The sequence below is a fragment of the Centropristis striata genome, chromosome 18 (genome assembly GCF_030273125.1).
Source record: "Centropristis striata isolate RG_2023a ecotype Rhode Island chromosome 18, C.striata_1.0, whole genome shotgun sequence".
Lineage (NCBI taxonomy): Eukaryota > Metazoa > Chordata > Actinopteri > Perciformes > Serranidae > Centropristis > Centropristis striata.
The window spans coordinates 20,628,951-20,648,044 of record NC_081534.1 but is presented as its reverse complement, the minus strand read 5'-3'; the positions used below and the strand labels follow the sequence as shown (position 1 = coordinate 20,648,044).

The 19,094-nt window shown below is 41.1% G+C and overlaps 1 protein-coding gene across 2 annotated transcripts in view; it reads right to left on the bottom strand.

Moving 5' to 3' along the window:
- The window catches only part of epha7 (eph receptor A7), an 88,462-nt gene extending 69,792 nt beyond the window's left edge, over positions 1-18,670 (bottom strand). For both annotated transcript variants that reach the window (XM_059355748.1, XM_059355749.1), the window contains exons 1-3: positions 18,486-18,670; positions 16,885-16,949; positions 15,783-16,452 (exon numbers count right to left, since the gene is read on the bottom strand). In XM_059355748.1, coding sequence (XP_059211731.1) covers positions 15,783-16,452; positions 16,885-16,949; positions 18,486-18,579 — 829 coding nt within the window. In that variant the 5' untranslated portion in view covers positions 18,580-18,670. The remainder of the gene's footprint in view (positions 1-15,782; positions 16,453-16,884; positions 16,950-18,485) is intronic.
- Between the last annotated feature and the right edge of the window lie 424 nt (positions 18,671-19,094).

Below are 19,094 nucleotides of genomic sequence, written 5' to 3'. Positions count from 1 at the left end.
CAGAACGACAGGTTAAATATTTATAATAAAAAACAGTTGTGCAAAAAGAAACTGCAACTATGATAACAAGCTTCAGATACTCGATACTTACAATCTAATATATACAATACTAAAATCAGTATTGTATCCGGATACAACGTTTTAGTATCGATACTTTTTTGAGTATCGATACTTTTGACAACCCTACTATATAGTATGGATAAAGATAATTCATCACCTAACAGTATAGCTCTCCACCGTGCGTGAAACTCCAGCTGGTAAGAGCTTTTGTTATGTGGTTGTAGTTCCTTGTTGACTAAGCTATTCTTCTTTATCAAGTTTTGCTGAACATGTAACAAAAACAGTTTCCTTATTCAACATTTCAAAGCAACCTCCTAAGAAAATGTGCAGAACAACTAGGTCTGTGTGAAAAGTGAATTGTTTTTTAGGTTTATTATTTATTTATTTATTTATCGTTCACCATGTACAAAAACATTACTCTCACACCAAGAGATGCTCTTAAACAGAGTTAACCACAAGATAAGGAGCTATATTTACTGTCCCTAGGTTGGTAGGCACAAACCTTAGCCGAATATAAATGCCATCTCAACAGTTTCACCAATATCCAATATCTAATCTGCTTAAAATGGTGCGTTTCTTGCACTGTTGCCACATTGCTCAATCTAAGAAATAACTGTGGCGAATGTGACCATAACTGACATGAATTATGGCCCAAACTTGAAAAAAAATAACAAGCCCTGTTTTAATAAACTGGGCTTATCCTTTAACTCAAGCTCATGAGCAAAAACACTGTTCATTTTCCACGCTTTTGTCAGAAAAGCCCATATGTTTATCAGTGCTCCGACTGGGTTTGGCACCCGGAAATGTTTACAGAAGCAACAAGGCAGCAAATGAGGCCTCAAAAATCGAATGCCTGTATGACACAGGCAACTAAGTGCTTCTGCAGCTCTCTCCACCACTGGCAGTGCATTGAGTGACAAGTACAAACACAGCCGTCCCGGCCCAGCATTCCTGTCCCAGCGGCGGCAGCACAGTGCGCACTGACTCGCTGCCGGTGACTTTCCGTTCCTGGCACCACACGCTGAAGAGACACCCTTAGTCTGAGACACCGAGATGGGATGATAATGAGTGAGAGGTTCTTTGTCGACCGTCCCCTCAGTAACACTTTCCTCCTGAGTGGAAATATCTACAAAGCAATTACACCAAGTCTGTTCATCCGGTAGCCTTAACTGACAAAATGAGTGACACTTTACCGGAAAACACTGCCACACAAACATGTTAAAACATTGTACAAATCCAAAACTACTTCCAGTGAGTTTGACTGGAGGACTTACAGCCCAACATATAATTACATTTGTAAGGATGACGTGTAGAAGACTGACTCCTTAAAAAAAGGGGCCCATTTATGTAAGCCTGGTCCTCTTTCGGCCCAGATAAAGGCAGACTAATGGTTTGTGCTTGTTGACACGGGCCTGTTAAAGAAGCTCAGCAGCAGACACAACAGTCGGGTTATTTACGACACTGAGAAATTAGTCAGTCCTTAGAGAAGCGGGTTGAGGTTAAGCAGAGAGAAAAAAAAAAATCAAGTCTTGCATTCCAGCCAGCTCCTCGGCAGGCTACAGAGCCAGCATCTGTAATTTCCTTTCCAGTGGTCAAGCACTTTCATTCAGTGATGTGTGGGGGGACAAGCAGCAGTCAGCAATTTTATACAGAGAGAGGAAGAGGAGCGGTCCTCAGAGTAGTGGGATAGAGATAATCAAACACTCCTGTGACCATGGTGTCTCAATCGCAGCACACACTGGCCCACAGAATAAAACAAAGTCTCCTTATCTTATGCAGACACACATGCACAAAAAAAGAAGGAAAAAAAGCAGATTTCCGTATTTTTCTAAGATCTCAGTTTATTTATTTTTCCTCCAAGCTGAGCTTCTTAACATTCTTGAATTACATCCAATTTCTCTCACGATTTGGCAGTGTCATGACACTCTGGGTAAGGGGACAGACAGGGAAGGGGGGAGCGGCGTGACTTCTTATGCGACAGTCAGAAATATCCCTTCCCGTAAATAATATATAAAATAATTATTTCCCTTGTCTAGGGGGTGATAATCTTGTGCATTTGCTGACAGATCGGAATCCAAATGTGCCCTTTTTGTTTTCTGGCTTCATGTTTGGTTTATGTTTTTGTTGCAGCTTGTCAGTAAAGTAAAATGTCAACCGAAATCCATCTATGGCAACAAGAATTAAATATGGTTAAGTACCAGGGTTGTCAAATGTATCGATTCTCAAAAAAGTATCGATACTAAAACGTTGTATCCGGATACGATACTCATTTTAAAAAGTATCGATTGTTCTAATTGTTATTGTTTATTGTATTTATTTATATTTTTTGCACTACCTCAGACCTGAAGCTTGTTAGCATAGTTGCAGTTTCTGTTAACAGTTAACTGTTTTTTATTATAAATATGTAACCTGTGGTTCTGTTCATTTTTACATGTTGCATTTTTCTTGTTAATAAAAATATTTCTGTTAAATTTTGGGGTCTTTATTTCTATCCTTGTGGTATCGAAAATGGTATCGAGTATCGAATATTTTCCTATCGGTATCGAGTTGAAAATTTTAGTATTGTGACAACCCTATTAAGTACTGAATGTGACCGAACCAGACCAAGACGGCTACAGCAGATTTATAGTCAAATGGTTCTGGTCATTACCACACTGGGTGTCTGCATAGGTGGATATTTTCAGGAGTTATGTATCAAAAAGTACTGCATGGGTGTCTGCATCATACCTTGGGAAACTAGAAACTGAGCTTCCTTGCTTGCTTACAACCTACAAATCCAATCAAGGTTACAACCCTCATTACAACTGGGCATGAAGAAATCTAGCTGGTCCAAACAGGGCAGCTGGGATATTGAGTTTCTCCCCATCTGTCTCAATATTGCTGCGGACGGGGCTCAAAGTGAGCTGCAGTGTGGGAATGTGGGAGAGTCCCTCAGTTTTTTTTGCAGGCTAGCAGAGCCAGAGTGAGAATGACTAGTGTGGGCCTTTCTGTCTCCACGGTCCTAGCATGATGAGTCCTGTCAGGTCTGGGCCTCCCCCTTCTCCAGCTGCCCTCCCGTCCGGCCTGATTATGTGTTAAATCCGCCCGTGTGTCGGGATGGATGTGGAAAGAATGCGCGCAGAAGGGAGCCGAGCGGGGCTGCGGAGACTCGGAGAGAGCAGCCTGGAGATAGCACCCCATTAGAGTGATAAAAGAGGCAAAGGGAGGAGAGTAGCCGACAGGACCAACATGCAGGCCCTGCCGCTGATGAATGCCAGGTGGAACGGGTCAAGCGTGATAAAGGAAACAGTTTATTTTCTTATTTCAAAAAAACACCATTGCTTTCCGTAGAGCACTCGCCATGGCCGCTGACGCTGATAGGGAAATGTCTTTATAAATATCAACTGTAAACACAGGCCTGGTACAAAGGGAGCCTGTCGCCTGTGGTTTATAAGAGTATGTTTCCTCCCGGTGTCTGTTTCTTTGTTTGCATGATTCAGACATGCTGAGCTGGCCTCTGTGTGTAGCTCCGAACAGGACAGTGTATCATTTGACATGTTCCTATATCTATTTTTTATTATTATTCTGGTGCAGAGTTTTAGCAATGATACCAAAATGGCACTTTTTTGCAATATCAATACCTTTGTTTTTTGTCTTCTAGCTGAACAATTTCCACTTGCTGATGGGATACAGACAAAAAACTGCAGAGAAAATGTTGGGTTTAATATTTTATCTAGAAATCTGTTTTAATTTAAATTTAAAAAGAAGCCAGACTTGTCAGATGTAAGGCTCGATTGGCCACTGCCCCGGGCCCCCAGAACTCCAGGGGGCCCCAAAAGCTCCAGATTTACTGTGTGTCAATAGTTTGTGCTAATTGGGGAATATGCACCACTAAAGCAGTGATGGGGCCATAAAAGGGGTCTTCCATCTTGAAGCCCTGATTTGAAATGGGACCCATGTCAAAGTCTATCTTCAACACCTTCATTTTGTGTTGTGAGTATGTTTAAATCAATGTGTTTAACAGGGGTGTAAATCACAGGTTTTGTCATGATACAATACTATATTGATTCTTTGGACAATTATACAGTGCTGATATCACAAAGTTTGTCACGATACAAATTTGAATCTATTCAATTTCATTTTATGTGAGACAATATCTTATGCCCATTTAAGACATTAAGTAACATTCACTCATTCATTTTATCAACAATAAAAATATATAAATATGAAAAAATAAAAAGATTTTACAATGTTTCGGAAAAGCGACTATTAATTTTAATAACAAGAATAAATATAAAATGGGAATTTCAAAATTAAGGCGGATTTTAAAGATCATGATATGTATCAGTATTTTAACTTTGAAGCTCAATTTACCTATATAGTGTATTGGATATATTGGATCAATGATCAGTGAATGGATATAGGGCTGGGCGATATATCAATACAAAAAATTTAGCGATATATTTTAAAATATGATATGGAATTAGACCATTTCGATATAGTTCTTTTTTTTTCTTTATATATAAATCCTGCCCTAACTAGGGTTTGTCATATTTAGTTTTCTCATATAAATATATTTATTTCAGAAAAAGGTTGGCAATTGGATATATTTTATTTCATAGACTATTTCTATTTAAGATATTTTTTATTTAAATGTGCACTTTATGGAGCTTTGATTTATATAAAAAAAAGGTTCTCCTGCTGTTATACAGTATTTATGTTCACTTAAATAAACAGTTCCAATAAAACTACTTATGACATGTAATATTTATCTTTGACTTTGACTGAACATTTGCTCTCACTTTGCGAATATAATATCGGGATATATATCGTATATCGATTCAGCCTAAATATATCGGGATATGATTTTGGTCCATATCGTCCAGCCCTAAATGGATATATTGATACAGATTAATGTAACATTTCACCCTCATGTTGTGTTTTGATTTCCAACATAGGAATAGCAGACACAATGTCCAGAGAGTGGGGGGAACAGGGAGCTCTTGTTTTTCTTCCTCGGCAGGTTGATCGGCCCACGCTCAAATATTAAATCAAACAAACAAAAATCAGACATTTATCTATATTAAATCTAAAAGTCTAAAACTGGTAAAACTTTATTTTAATTTAGGAACTAGATGCTCAGAGAATAATCTTATGAGAAATTCAGTGGCAAGTTTTTGGTTTTTGGTGCCACAAGAAAATGTGCTAGTCAGTACTACCTGTGAAAAACAAAAGCATTTTCTCCATAGAACGTGTCAGATCGCTTCTATTAAATTGTTAATAATGTCATAAACGCTCTCCGTCAGCTATTTTAAAATGCCCTGTGTCTGGTTGGATGTTCAGACAACCATGAAATGCTATTTAAAATCCAAACTCCTGCTTCATGTTTTTCGGTTTTACTTCCAGGGCATGCGATTAGAACCATGACCGTGCGTTATGACTATAGAGAAGGATGTCAATAGCTCACACGGAGCTTATTTCTCATGCATTAATGTAGCCTGGGGCCTATGTGTGTTGCTCTGATTAGATGTGACTTATGTTCTTTGCCTCAATAAATAGTCGGCCTTGGTGTGGACATTCATCAGGCTCTGTTTACTGGCATTTTATGCATGCTGAACTATGGCTGCATCTCTTTTATGGACTAAAGCCTGTGGTGTTTTCCCCTACAATGTAAAAGGCAGTACATCTTGTGAGTAATTTCAGAGAAACACAGGCAGGCAGACCTGGGAAAAAATCCTCGCTGAGTGTATTTCTTCTAGTTGAAAAGCCAAAGGACAGCTCAATTGATCTCATCTTGTGGGTGATGTGTGGACTTCTGTAGCTGCAAAGGTTTTGGAGAAATCAAGTGCACCTCGGAGGAAGAAATGAGTTATTGATTAAGCTCACTGCAGCGCTAACATTTTGTTTATAGCTCTGCATGATTGAAACTATATTCAGAGTATTCTAATATTGTGTTTCAGGATTCTTGTTGTTGATATATTTTAATTTGTCCCATTCAAACACTGTTTTTAGTCTGATCAGAGGAGCAACAAAGGAATCAGCAGGTGTTTGTCAATGTTTTCCTTTTCCACTGAGCCTGTTGCACTGCTTAAAGGCTTTTTTCTTTCTTTCAATGAAGATATATATGCTCAGCAGCTGGGTTTTTTTGCCGGGAGACATGTTATTCTCCCACCTATGAGAGGCGAGGCGCCTATCCAGCTCTGGGAAACAGTAGCAGATTACACAAAGAAAGGCAGAAGAACTGAGGCTGGGCGGAAAATCTTTTCACAAGACAGGGATAGAGTTTCAATGTCAATTCCCTTCCTCACAAGTTCATCTAGAACACCAACTTCAGAGGCTCCAGTCTGTTGCCGAGAGGTTAGGAATTGAATCCCAGGTGCTGCCCATTGTTCCTAAGCATGGTGTGTTCACTGGTGTATAAAGGATGGGTTAAAGGCAGAGGACAAATTCACTGCTCGCTGTTTCAGTGCGTATGCAAAACTGAATCGTAATCTTAAGAAAAAGGAAAGCTAGGATATGGCTACAATAGGGCCAAAAAAACAAGTCAGATTAAAGGAGCTGCTGGAGGATAAATTGAAATGGTAAAGAATGTGATGTCATAATGTGCTGGATCCTCCCTTCACCTCACACATACTTGGAATGGTTCTGTCTGGCTGCTGCTACACTCCACACATACAGACAACCAACCCATTCATCCGAGGTACCTGTGCTTAGCAGAAGATAAGTAGCTTTCCATGAGAAACAAAGAGAAGATTAGCATTCCCTTACACTGTGTTGGAGGGCACGCAGCTTTGCCCTCTGAGCAGAGCAAACTGAAGGAAGCGCCTGCATGGTTGTTCACAGCAAAGATCAAAGCCAGACACTGATTAAGTTATACTAAAATCTGAGCAAATACTCCTGCTATGGTGCTAAGTAATGCTACACTGTGAAAGAAGTATATTTAGCCTTACTTCACCCAAAATTACCTTATTGGTATTTGAGGTCTCTGACTGTGATTTATGCCTCCACCTCAATGCACTGGGGGTGAACTAGTCCGTATAAAAGAGCTTTAAAACATTTGGTGTGGAATAACAAGCATTGTGTTTCTGGAGAGAGATGTTACTATTGATTTTCTTTTTACTATCGCTTTTCAATGCATTAAACACTACGAATGGTATTCATTCACCTCCAATTTATTAGTCTAAAGGCAGAAATATCAGAAACAAACACCACTTAAGACTGGTGACAATGGTCAAAATAGTTTGGATCAAATGTTGTTTAAAGAAATAACGGTAACACTTTACAATAACCATCATTTATAAATGGAAAACAGTTTATTAATGTTTAATCATCATTTATAAACTGTATATAGGCCATTTAGAATGGTAGATACATAATTTATTAATGTTTAACTAACTACGTCATTTATAAATGACAAACAGATGGTTTATTAATGTAAGTTTATAGTTACTTTACCATTAACAAACAATTGAATTGTAATTAATAGTTTATTAATAGTTTTAGTTTAAATCATAACATTTTTTGAAATGATTCATATACATTTAAGAAATTGGTTGAAAACGTTAAAATATTAAATATGTATAGCACTTTGTAAATGGTTAATAATTGGTTTATAAACCATCTATAAACATCACTTAGATGTTATTGTAAAGTGTTACCGAAATAACTTAGACCTCCTTAAAATTGAATTATATATTTACATCTGAGTAGGAACAACTTTGATGTAGCAAACTCATATTGAGAGACATGCTAGAGTGGGTTTTGGTCTTTTCATGATAACAGAATTATATCAGTCTTAGGATCAGGATAAATCGAAGATTATCAAACAAAGGCATCTGCACAGGTCTTGGGTTAAATATAAAGAAGGAAATACTATGAACTCACAAAAGAAAACAGCTTCAGTTGCATTCGAGTCACTGCTGACAGCAATTCACATTGCAAACAACAAACTTGAACACCTGTTTTCTCTTTCAGCTCTCCTGCTGATTTACTGGATTTGGGGGTGGAGATGAAGGGCATTTTAAGATTAAACCCATTACATCAGTGAATTTACAGCCTCTCACTCCGCCTAAGCAGGAGCTGTATCTTGAGTGTGCGCACAGTCCTCCGAACAGATCTCTGGCTCTTTAAGCTATCAGGCAGAGTGAGCTTTTTGAAATGGATTCTCAGTGACATGGAAAATGTCCCTTCCTAATCGTCTTTTGTTTAGTTCATTTAACTCACATGAAAACAGGAGAGAGGGCCCTTAAGGCCAGCCAGGCGGCTACCTTTAATGGATGAAGTGGTCAGCTCTAAAAGGGAGCTGTGCTAAAAGACACGGCAGATGAGGGGAGGACTCTGCATTCAGGGGATGAAAGCACAGGGTCCAAAGGTCTGACCGATCCAAAGCCCCCTGCAGCCCAAGCGAAATCGGCACTGAAAATGTCCCCAGTCAGCAACTGAGCATTATCTCTGAATTGTGCCAATGCCTACCAACCCTACTGACCCAGCCCCCGCCCATCCCAACCCACCCCCGCCCCCCTCTGGTCCCAGAGCTGTGACAGAAAGGAATGGAGCAATGTCAAACTGGCTGCTCATCAGTGCTGTGGCCAGGTCCCCGTGGCTCTCCCTGACACTAAGACACCGGCTGGGCCTCGAGTGTGGGTGCAGATCTAAACTGCTCTTAAAGGGTCAGTTCATTGAAAAGTTAAAAGGAGAAAAAAAACTGGTAGTACCGAGCTACACAAATGGTCTACATCAGTAGACAGAGAATGGGGTCATTTTCATTTTCCTCTTGGAACTTGTAATGGGCATATGCTGTTATTTTCTGACATGTTATACACCAAACACTTTCTCAAATAGTCTACAATATCACTTTTAGGTAATTTAATTTCTTCACCTTATTTAAATGACAATTAAGTGAGCCCTGGAGTTGTTTATTATCTCATTGTGTTGGAAACCTGTTGTTTTCCCAAGTTGTCTTCATTTTCACAAATATATACTATATATTTATAAAAGAAACAATAGATTTTCCTGCAACAGAGCCATCCTCTGCACATTTTTAAGTCCTGCTTCCTCTGCTCTGAATGTAGGTGGGAAAAAATCTGAAGTTATGTAATAAGTTATTGATTCTCCTCTTAAAGGAAGATTGAAGTGCAGAGCCAATGGTCTGTAGCCTCCCAGAGGAGCAGCTCCACTGACAACAGAGCCCTCCCCGCTGCCTCTTAAGGTATCCAGACCCAGGACCCAGTCACATATCACTTTCACCCTCATGCCACGGGGACACAGCGCAGAACACCAAAGACATTGTCTTCTGACATGGAGTTCGCCTGTCTGATCACATCCCTCTCAAGCAGTCAGCGGGCAAGCAATTACAAAAAAGACATCTGTGCCACAGTTTGGATAGCTAAAAAGGGCAAAAGCTTAGAATTGCAAAAGGTATGGAAGCAAGTAATCGATGGAGATGTCTGAACCTGTTAGTGCAAGTGGAGATGAGGGCCGCTGCACCATGGGGAGGGCTCTTTTGTCATGCAGGGAGAGGGGGCAGGAGAGGTGACTCTTCTGGCGATCAGGGGTCAACTGCTGCGATCATCCATCTTCTGTCTTGACAGTGTCCTGTCATCCAGGGCGCTCATGTTACTAAACACAACAGGCAGGCCTCCATTGTGGCGCTGGACTGGTCTGCAGCCATGTGTAAATGAAGTTAATATCCACTGACCTCATGCATGGACATATGCAGACCGGTGTCACCTTGGAAATAACACAATCTGACGCATGTGGCAGGGGTCTCCCTGTTTGGGGGCTTAACAAAGTCTCTGGCCAGTACAACTGACCATGTTGCTTTGTTTGTGTGAGAATGAGCCCTGTTTACTTGGATTCTGTCTATTCATGTGATGTAGCAAAGGGCCTCAGATTTGAACTGACAGGTCAGATTCCAAGACCTGGATATTGATTAGTCATCACTCCCTTTTTTTCTCCATGCGGATTCAAAACAGCATTTAAAAGTGTTTGGTGCAGTTTGCGTCTAAAATCACACCATTTCTTTTTTTTAGAGAAATAACTTTGTCAAACCAGAATGTACACCATGCACATAGTAATCAACAAAAATGACTCAAAACAGAAAAATCAATGTCTCTGATTTACATTGACAAAAAATTTGACAAATCTGCTTTGAAATTATAGAAGAAATCTGCTATATCAGGCCTCACAACAAAACTATCAAATGTAAACTTTTTCTTCTGACTCATAAATAAGTCAGTTGATTATTACCTGCACATCCATTTTTGACAGGACCAGGGCATATAAGGTTCTCTTTACATCATCCTATATAACTCTCCTCTTCTCCTGGGCCACCAGACAATTTCAGATTGAGTAAAACTTTCATTTATTTTTTTGACAACATGTATAATAGCTCTGAAATGCCAACTGGTGTGGTTTCTGAGTAGACTAAATGAGTCTGAAAACAACAATATGTGGCATGCCTGGCTACATAGTAGCAATCCAATGAACCTGTAAATAAAGGAAGTAAAAACTGAGTACAAACAGCCTACGGCTCAAGAGTTAAGAGTAATGAACCAAAAGGTTACTCGTATTTGGAAAATATTCCCCCGAGATGTGTTTTTGATGCTCCTAATAGTGTTTTCTCAACAAGGTTTGTGCGCCTACAAAAGTTGAGTGGACTGAGCATTTCCATCAGCTGCTTGATATTCATATATGCATGAGTCAGTAGCAGTAGCGTATCAGCAGAGGTGAAAGACAAACCCATTAGCAGTGACCAGACAGCAGCAGCCTCAGTTCTCAGCGCTAAGATTGTGTGTTTTAGATCCATCTTTACCTCAGTGTGATAAACCTGGAAACCAGTTGGAGCAAATAATTAGCCGTGACAGGGCTTTTGTTTTCTTGCCTTCGTTTCAGCATACGACTCGGTGCAGTTCATATGAATGGAACTTTGAGACAAATATTTACCAAGCCAAAAGACTTTGTGAATGAGCCTCTCGGTGAAAGTTTTTCTTTTTTTCATGTAAAATGAGCCATTTGTATTTAATTTGACATGTTGACAGGGAAGCCAGATCCCACTGAAAGCACTGCTGGCACCAGCTCAAGCAAGTGTATCCCGGGAAACAACTTCTTCTTGCTTTTACTTCTCATTTGGATGCGTATACTTGAAAGGGGGCACTGGATAAGTAAGCAAAATAAATACTTTTTATTACAGCTTGCCAAATCCCGATTTCAAACATACAACCTTCTCTTCATTCTCTGAGGAAGTAACTGCGGTTTACTTTCTGCTAATGAGAAAGAATTAGATCAGAGCGAGAAGTGCACAGGGATACAGTTATATCTATGAAGACAAGTCTACATCTGTTCTCAGTAGAGCAACTTTACACCTTTTGATTGGCCTTTTTATGTAATTTGAAAAAACACTGTTCTCTCCGCTGCAGAAATTTGCTAGGAAATCACTATTTCTTTGTGTTTTCCGCTATATACAGCATATAGAGCACAGATAACCAATTTTTAGTAGGAAATCAGTACTGAGGTAAAAAACAATGTAAGCAACTTTTAGTTTGTTCAGCAAGAAAGTACCTGCTTATGCTTGATCACAAAAACGTATTGAATAGCAACATGTAATCCATGACGAAAATGACGGAACTCTAATAATCCTGGACATTCAACAAAAACTCAGATATAAATGTATTTAGTGCTGAAAACGATCATATAGCTAATCAGTTCATTTCCCAACATGCAATTTAAATTTGATAGTCAAATAATGTGATGCCAGAAATATAGTTCTGCATTGCTTAAGCAAAAATGGCAAAAATCCATCCAAAACAACTTTCCAAATGTGAATATTTTCTGTTTTTCTTGATTGGAATAAAGAATAAAAGAACACGGCCATGGTGATGTGTGAAATGTGTGATGGTCATTTTTAATTATTTTTGCTATCCAAACAATTTATCCGTGAAAATAGTTGGTATATTATTTATGAAAATTAAAATGAGTGAATGAAAGTAACAGTAGTTTCTAATGTCTGAAAATAATAAAAGATAACCAGTACTCACTGACGCTGATGTCTTCAAATGTTAAATTTTACTTAAAACAAACATCAAATAACTAAATAAGCAAATAATGATGGTATAAAAGGAGCTCACATTTCAGAAAATCTGAATGTTGGCATTCTACTTAACATATGGCTTAAATTATCAAAAAAAAAAGCCCTCCTTAAGTGATTGGTGGTAACATCGTGAGCAGAGAATATCATATCTGTGTGTGTGACTGCTACCTGCCAGGCCAGCACAGCGAGGATGAGAAGCCCTGGGCTGTGGAAGAATGCTACTATTCACAGAAAGCAGACACTGGCAGTGACAGGATTAGCTCCCATCCATCACCAATTTATTTCAATCTTGAGTGATTTAGGTCCATTTGGGTCTCTTGTGGATTCGGCGCACACCTGTCATTTGCATAATTAAGCTCTGGAGCAGTTGTAAAAGACAGCCATTTGGTGTATTAAATTCACACCTTATCAATCAAGGGAGCATCAAGATGTATGAGGACCTCCTGACTCTTGGCTTCCTGGCTTCATTTGAAATGCTAAATGCAGCTTTTTCTCCGGGCCCGGAGCGGGGCCTGGCTGCCCGGGGTGCCCGGTGGCCTCCATACACGTTAGCTGTCATGGTCAGACCCCAACTGCTCAGCCGCTTCCCTTGGGGGCTCAATCATCAATCAGTCTCCAACTTACTTCTGTCCAACTCCCTGACAGTCAAGATGGATGGTTCCTGCGTCTACAGGATGCTGTATCCTCTCATTAATTCTCTTGTTAGCATGCACTGATAGCAGCAAGATAGAGGCTGTTTTATCTGTTTTCCACCAGACAGAGGCCTCTCCCCTTTCTGGTCGAGGGTCAACAGTTAATCATTTCTCAGCCACTGGTTACTTAGTACCACAATGATGTGATGTGTCAAAATTGGACAACATACATTCCCGGGATTGAGCTAAACAAAGACACCAATGTCCTCCCACAAGGGCCCTCTCTCTGCCTAAACGACTCTGTGGCTCCATTGCCACCAGAAGCCAGCGCTAAACAAGACCAGCGGATGAATGGGTGCTATTTTCACAACACGCACTTCTTCGCAAAATGAAGGCCGTGCAGGCTGCGGGGACACTTCAACTGGCCTTTTTCAACACCCATTACACTGAGACCAGTGAACGCAGCAGGCGGAGAAGAAGAGTGACATTTACTGCCAAAGATTGCCACACAAAGAGTTAAAGAGAGTCAGAGGGAGGGGGGCATAGGGGTGAAAGACAAGGGGTCCCTCTTCGCTGACGGTGATGAATGAGTGGATCACAACACGTTTGGGAGGAGGCCTTCGCAGCCACACAGGGGGCTCCTCAAATGACATGAGTGACAGCTCAACTCGCTCACTCCACCTGCACCCTACCGGCTGAATATTTTACTCGGCGGCCATGTTGTAATCATAGCACACTGCAGATACTAGAATAAACTAGTTCAGGACTTTCTTTGAGCATCAGCATCCTCCAGAAGAAGTGACAGTCACATCGCTCAGCGGCATCTGAAATCTGATCATCTGAGGCGTGATTCAGTTCAATAAAGCGAGCGTTTTTTGGCGGTGAGTCGAAATAATTTTTGGCTACAGCACTGACTCCTAAAGACCTCAGATTGCTCCAAAGTTCATGCCGGACAGTTTAACAGCATCTAAACACCCCTCCAATAATGGAACCTGGCGGCTTGCATTAACTATTGGAATTTTCTGAAAGACAGTCTGACAATTATACCCACTTTATGGAGCAAAATTGGATATGTTTTTATATTTCTCCCTTTATATTTCTCACATTTATGTGTAAAAAATGAGTGCAGCACCAAGAATGGGGAGACTGTTGTCTGTATGCCTAAGTGCCTGTACTCTATTACGGCAGGCTTTTCACCATGTCTTTCTTGTATAAACTAGTTGGTTTGAAGCATACTGAACCCCTTATAGGAAAGGTGCAGCATCACCCTGAAGCACTATTATGAAGATGTACTTTTACACCACTAAGACAAGCTAGTCCGAGCTCCAAATGCCAGGATTTCACATTTTTAACGGTCACAGCCACTTGGACTTATTGCTCTGCTGTTCAGCTGATAGAAATACTTTGAATAGCTTTTAGATTGTGCTTCAGGAAACTACTGAATGGACAATTTAATGTCAGTGGAGCTGCTGGAAGAAGTGCTGATGGTGCACCGTGATTCTCATTTTATTTAGATTAACTACCCCTTAATACAAAGGCTTCTCATGCCTCAGTGGAGATAAAGCTCATAAAGGTGCAGTGTCAAGACTGGAATTTGATCCGCATACACATTAAGGAGTCTTCTTCCCTAGACTTTAAACAACCTGAGGGTAGTTTCAACGCACTGCTGGCTATATCTCGGTATTTGTTTTAGTTGACATGTGAACAGATTAATTAATAGAGAAATGCAACAGTCCTTTGTTCTGAGGGCTTTGCATCCAGACATAATAGGAAAAGGTAGCGGAGATTACTGACAAGCCAGAGCTATTGGTTGTTATGCTGCATCGCTCTCCCGGTGGAAATAAATTGTGGGCTTTCTTTCCACCAAAGGGCACAACTGGATCTTACATCTATGCATATTACAACAATAAGAACAATAAAAAGGAGCTCCGTGGGGTTGAATCAGCAATAGCCTGCTAACATTAGAGACACAGCACAACTTGAGGCGGGCTGTGTTGCTCTAAATTACATGGCCTAATACATTTCATTAACACACCTCCCTCAGTGGGGTCCCTAATGGATGACAGCGTGGCATAAAAGCTTGTCTGCCAGGGACACTAATTTGTTCTTAGACACATTCCATTCAATTATTACTGGCTGCTGCTCCTCATAAGCTGCTTAGATTGAGGTTGTCCCCCCCCCCCTCCAAAAAAAAGGCTTTGCTGAGAAGGCAGGCCACTTAAGTTGTGTGACCTAAGTCACCCCCTTTTAATCCATAGTGATTTTTATCTTTCAAGTCAGGTGCCCACTGAAAATAATCCTCTAGGCATTCACAGTGGCAGAAAGCATGTTATTGTTAATTGTAACGGCACAATCAGTACAACAAGGTAAAAATTTGCCACAGCACGACTGTATTTGCCCTTCCTGTTAGGCTGCTTCAGAAATATCCTGAGGCCTAAATGCCACGGCACGACGGCTGTTTGTTTTCCCTGTCTGTCAGGGTCATTTGGCCGGGCTCGAAAGATACTGAAAGACTGACTGGACTTCCTCTCGACCTGTGTTTTCTGCAAGTGATTGTTTTGGCTCGTCGCCAGTAAGAAAGATAGAAGTATTGGAGCTGAGGAGCTAAACTCAAGTTATTATTTAATCCCAGTGTCAACAGAATCATGGCTATAAAGATCCTCATAATCAATTAACACGGATTTCAATTATTACACTGGGCATGTTTGGCCTCAATACTTTATCCATCTTTACTGCTGTCAAATCAGCTGCTTTAATCCCATTTGCCAACACCACTTTTCAGCCAGCGATGCCTAAATTGTCATTTACCTTCTTTGCATAATCAAATCACAAACACTTCCCAGTTTATTTGGTTCTATTTCTTTTTTTTCCTCTTTTTTTTTTTTTCTTGGCACACCTTTTGTTGTGTGAAATCCAGGATACCCCTGACTTATTTCTTAAAGTTAAATCAAGAAGAAACAACTCTGGGATGAGTAAATTAAATAATTACTAAAAATATGTTCCATGACAAAAAATGTACTCACGTTCACATGCGTCTCCTTTCTGATGAAATCCAGCTTTGCATATACATTTCCCAATGGGCACGAGCCATTCCCCTTCAGCGCTGCAGTGCATCTTGGGAGAGTTGTCGGCCTCCTCCTCGGCGTCGCTCACGCACATGCCCTCGACCTCCACCAGTGAGGAGAACTCCGATCCAGTAACAGTGTCTGGGAACGTGGCCAGGTTCTCGATTATAGACCAACACTTCTTGTAATAAACTTTGACAGAGACCAGGGCGATACACGCCCCTACATCCTGGAAGGCCAGGTAGAAGCCGCGTCTGGACAGGGGGCCAATTATGCGCACTTCTGTATTCAGCTTCATCTTCCTCTCTCCCAGGTCTCCCTGCGTGAAGCTTTCATCTGCAGCAATCGTGTCAATTTTAACGTACTGGTTCTCCCGCAAGCTCCTGCCCACCTCAGAATCTGTTTCCTGGTAATACAAGTTGAATGTCTCCTTGCATGTGCCCACCACACCAGGTAGGCTGTTACAATCCCTCAAGGTGAACTTCAGTTCCACAAAAATTCTCTGGGCATTGCCCTTCTCTATCCAGTTAGTCCGAAGCCAGTTATTCTGATTGGGCTCCATGACTTGGCAAACCTGGTATGTGCGAATGGGTGTGTAGTTCTCATCCAAGCCGCTGATCTCTTCCCACTGTAACAAGAAGACATACATTTGTAAATTAATATATCACCACGGATGAAGGGGGATTCTCAGTTGCCTTTTTTATCACACAAAAACATCTTTAAAGAATGGTCCTGCTCAGTCTATCTGTTCCTGTTCACATTATTTTAAAAGTTTCTCACAGCAGGCATTTTATTCAGACTAGCAAGTTGGAAGCGGTTTGCTTCAGGCCGTTGTGCTTGGAATGTCAAAAACCAGGAGAGTTTATTAGCAGAAACAGCCTCTTGCATGCTTTACCTTTCATTCTGGAAATACTGTTGTGGGCAGGAAAATATTGGCTACTGATCGTTTTGTAAGTGGCATGCCTCCTTTAAATATTATTATTCCTATCACATATGTATGACATCAGACAAAGCTGGAAAATACTGTATATGGTGTGTTGCAGAAATTCTCTCGACTTACCCCATTGGGAGGATAGGAGATCCACTCCAGTTCTGTCTGTTGTGCCTTGGAGTCCAGCAGAATCACTAGTGACAGGAAACCAAAAGGCAGGTGGTTAAATCTCACCAGGTACCAGAACTGAATATTACTGACAGGCCACACATCGATATCTATAGCGCATATACCCGTGACCTCATTTCTAGCAGCACCAGCTAAAGCTAAAACATTCAATGAGAACATATATACTGCAGTAGACAGGTCGTCGTGTCTGCGTTGAAGAACTTTCTGAGAGACACTGTCAGTGTGCATGAGAAAGAAAAAGAAAGAAATGCATAAAATGATGTGTTGAGAGTAATTACGCATAGGATGTCAGCGCATTTATAATATTAAATGTGTGTTTATTTTACGCATCCGTTTATTAAAACTCATTGTTGGAGTGGAAGTTGTTGCGTTAAGGTCAAAGCAGCGGCTGCTGTTTCCGTCCCGACTCACACACACAACATGCGCGTGAAAGAATATTTCAGCTCAAATCGGCCCTAAAACTACAGTTACCATCTCGCCTGCAGGTTATTTGCAGTTGTGTTATTTGAAAGGAGATTTGTCATATCAGTCTATTTTATGTTCCAGCAGCGTGCGCGAGCGCAAAGGGGCACCACGGCTGGTTTTCATAAAAATGAAGTTGTTTTGTATTTATTATCAGCACTCAGCTCCATCATGTTAGGAGCAGCAGCCAGGACGCATTGCATTAAAAATGCTTTGTTAATATCTTACAGGAGACTGTCTGATATGGGGGTCTGCGAAATCCCGCATGTAAGCGCCGAGGATTTACAATTCATATCAGCTAATATATCCACACCGCGCTCGGTTACGCTTTAGTTTTGGTGCTGAGAAAACCCATACCTGCCCTGCGATTTTCTGTTTTTACGCTAAACATAATTCAATTAATTTCACCAGAATCCGATCAACTGAAAGTGCCGTTTTTCAGTCGTATAATTAGATCTCCTCTTGTTTCACTGGAATATAGCCTTAACACTGATCAATTTGTGAGTGTGTGTCTGAAATAGATTATGGCTCCGCATCAGTCTGCTGTATTTTCCTGTAAAAAAACAAGACTAGACTGTTAAGAGCCGAGGCCACTTTGTAGGAAATCACCCTCCGAAATTGCGTCCACATAGACGGCTCACTCACTTCCAGCGAAGCGAGCCTGCTGGGACGATCGATCCGTTGATATTACCTAGTTTGTCGTGACATATTGTTAATCTATAACGAGCAGGCTAGTTATACCAATAACGCACTGGCTCTCGAGTAAAATAAAAACAACAGCTCCTGTGTCTCATCCGCGTTTTCCTGCGTTTAATTGCCGTGCGTAAAACACCGAGAGGTCGCTCGCAAACAACCCGGGAGCAGACAGCGCTGTCATGCCCGCACACCGGCCCCATCTCACTGCACTGGGTACATAAAACATCCAGCCTGTGGCTAATTCAAACATCGGTATAGATTAAAGAGAAAAGGAAAAAAAAGCAAGGAAGCTATCTGCTGAATGTTGACATCTCTCTATAAATTCTAGAGGCAGTGTTCCAAATGCGGCGGGATGGAAGAGAGTCCAAACTTTAAGAACTTACCTTCCTTCGCATTCTGTGTTTCTCCGCTGTCTACATAACAGCATAAATGAAGGCAAAATGTAATCCACAGACACGGGATAGACCTGGAGAGCATGGTGCAGCCGCGGATTTCAATCTAGACCGTAACTCGCTTTGCCACCGTCTCGTGTGCTTCCCATTGACGACACTAAACCGGCTCTATGTACAACAATCCGCTGGTCCCCACTCAAATAGCGTCTGCTGCCGCTGGGAGGAGACTGTGGCTCCGGGGATGCCAGTCAAGGAGACAGGCGGAGCGGTTGTCCAATCGTGGTACAGAGAAGGAAACGTCATGAAAACTGGGGGCCAATAGGCACGCGGAGGTAGATGGAGTTTGGGGGAAATACGCGGCGAAGGAAATGTTGTCATAACTTTGGTTCAGATATTTGTGGTTTTCTTCAGGAAAAGGGCAAGGATGCTCTGAGTACTGGGTACACACACACACACACACACACACACACACACCACAAAAACTATGCCACGAGGATTCTGGGTGGTTGAAATGGGTCCTTTGAAAAGCATTTTAAAGTTTGATTATTTTTCCTGTTGTGTCATCATTGAGACTTAAATGCTCAACTACTCATTGCGACT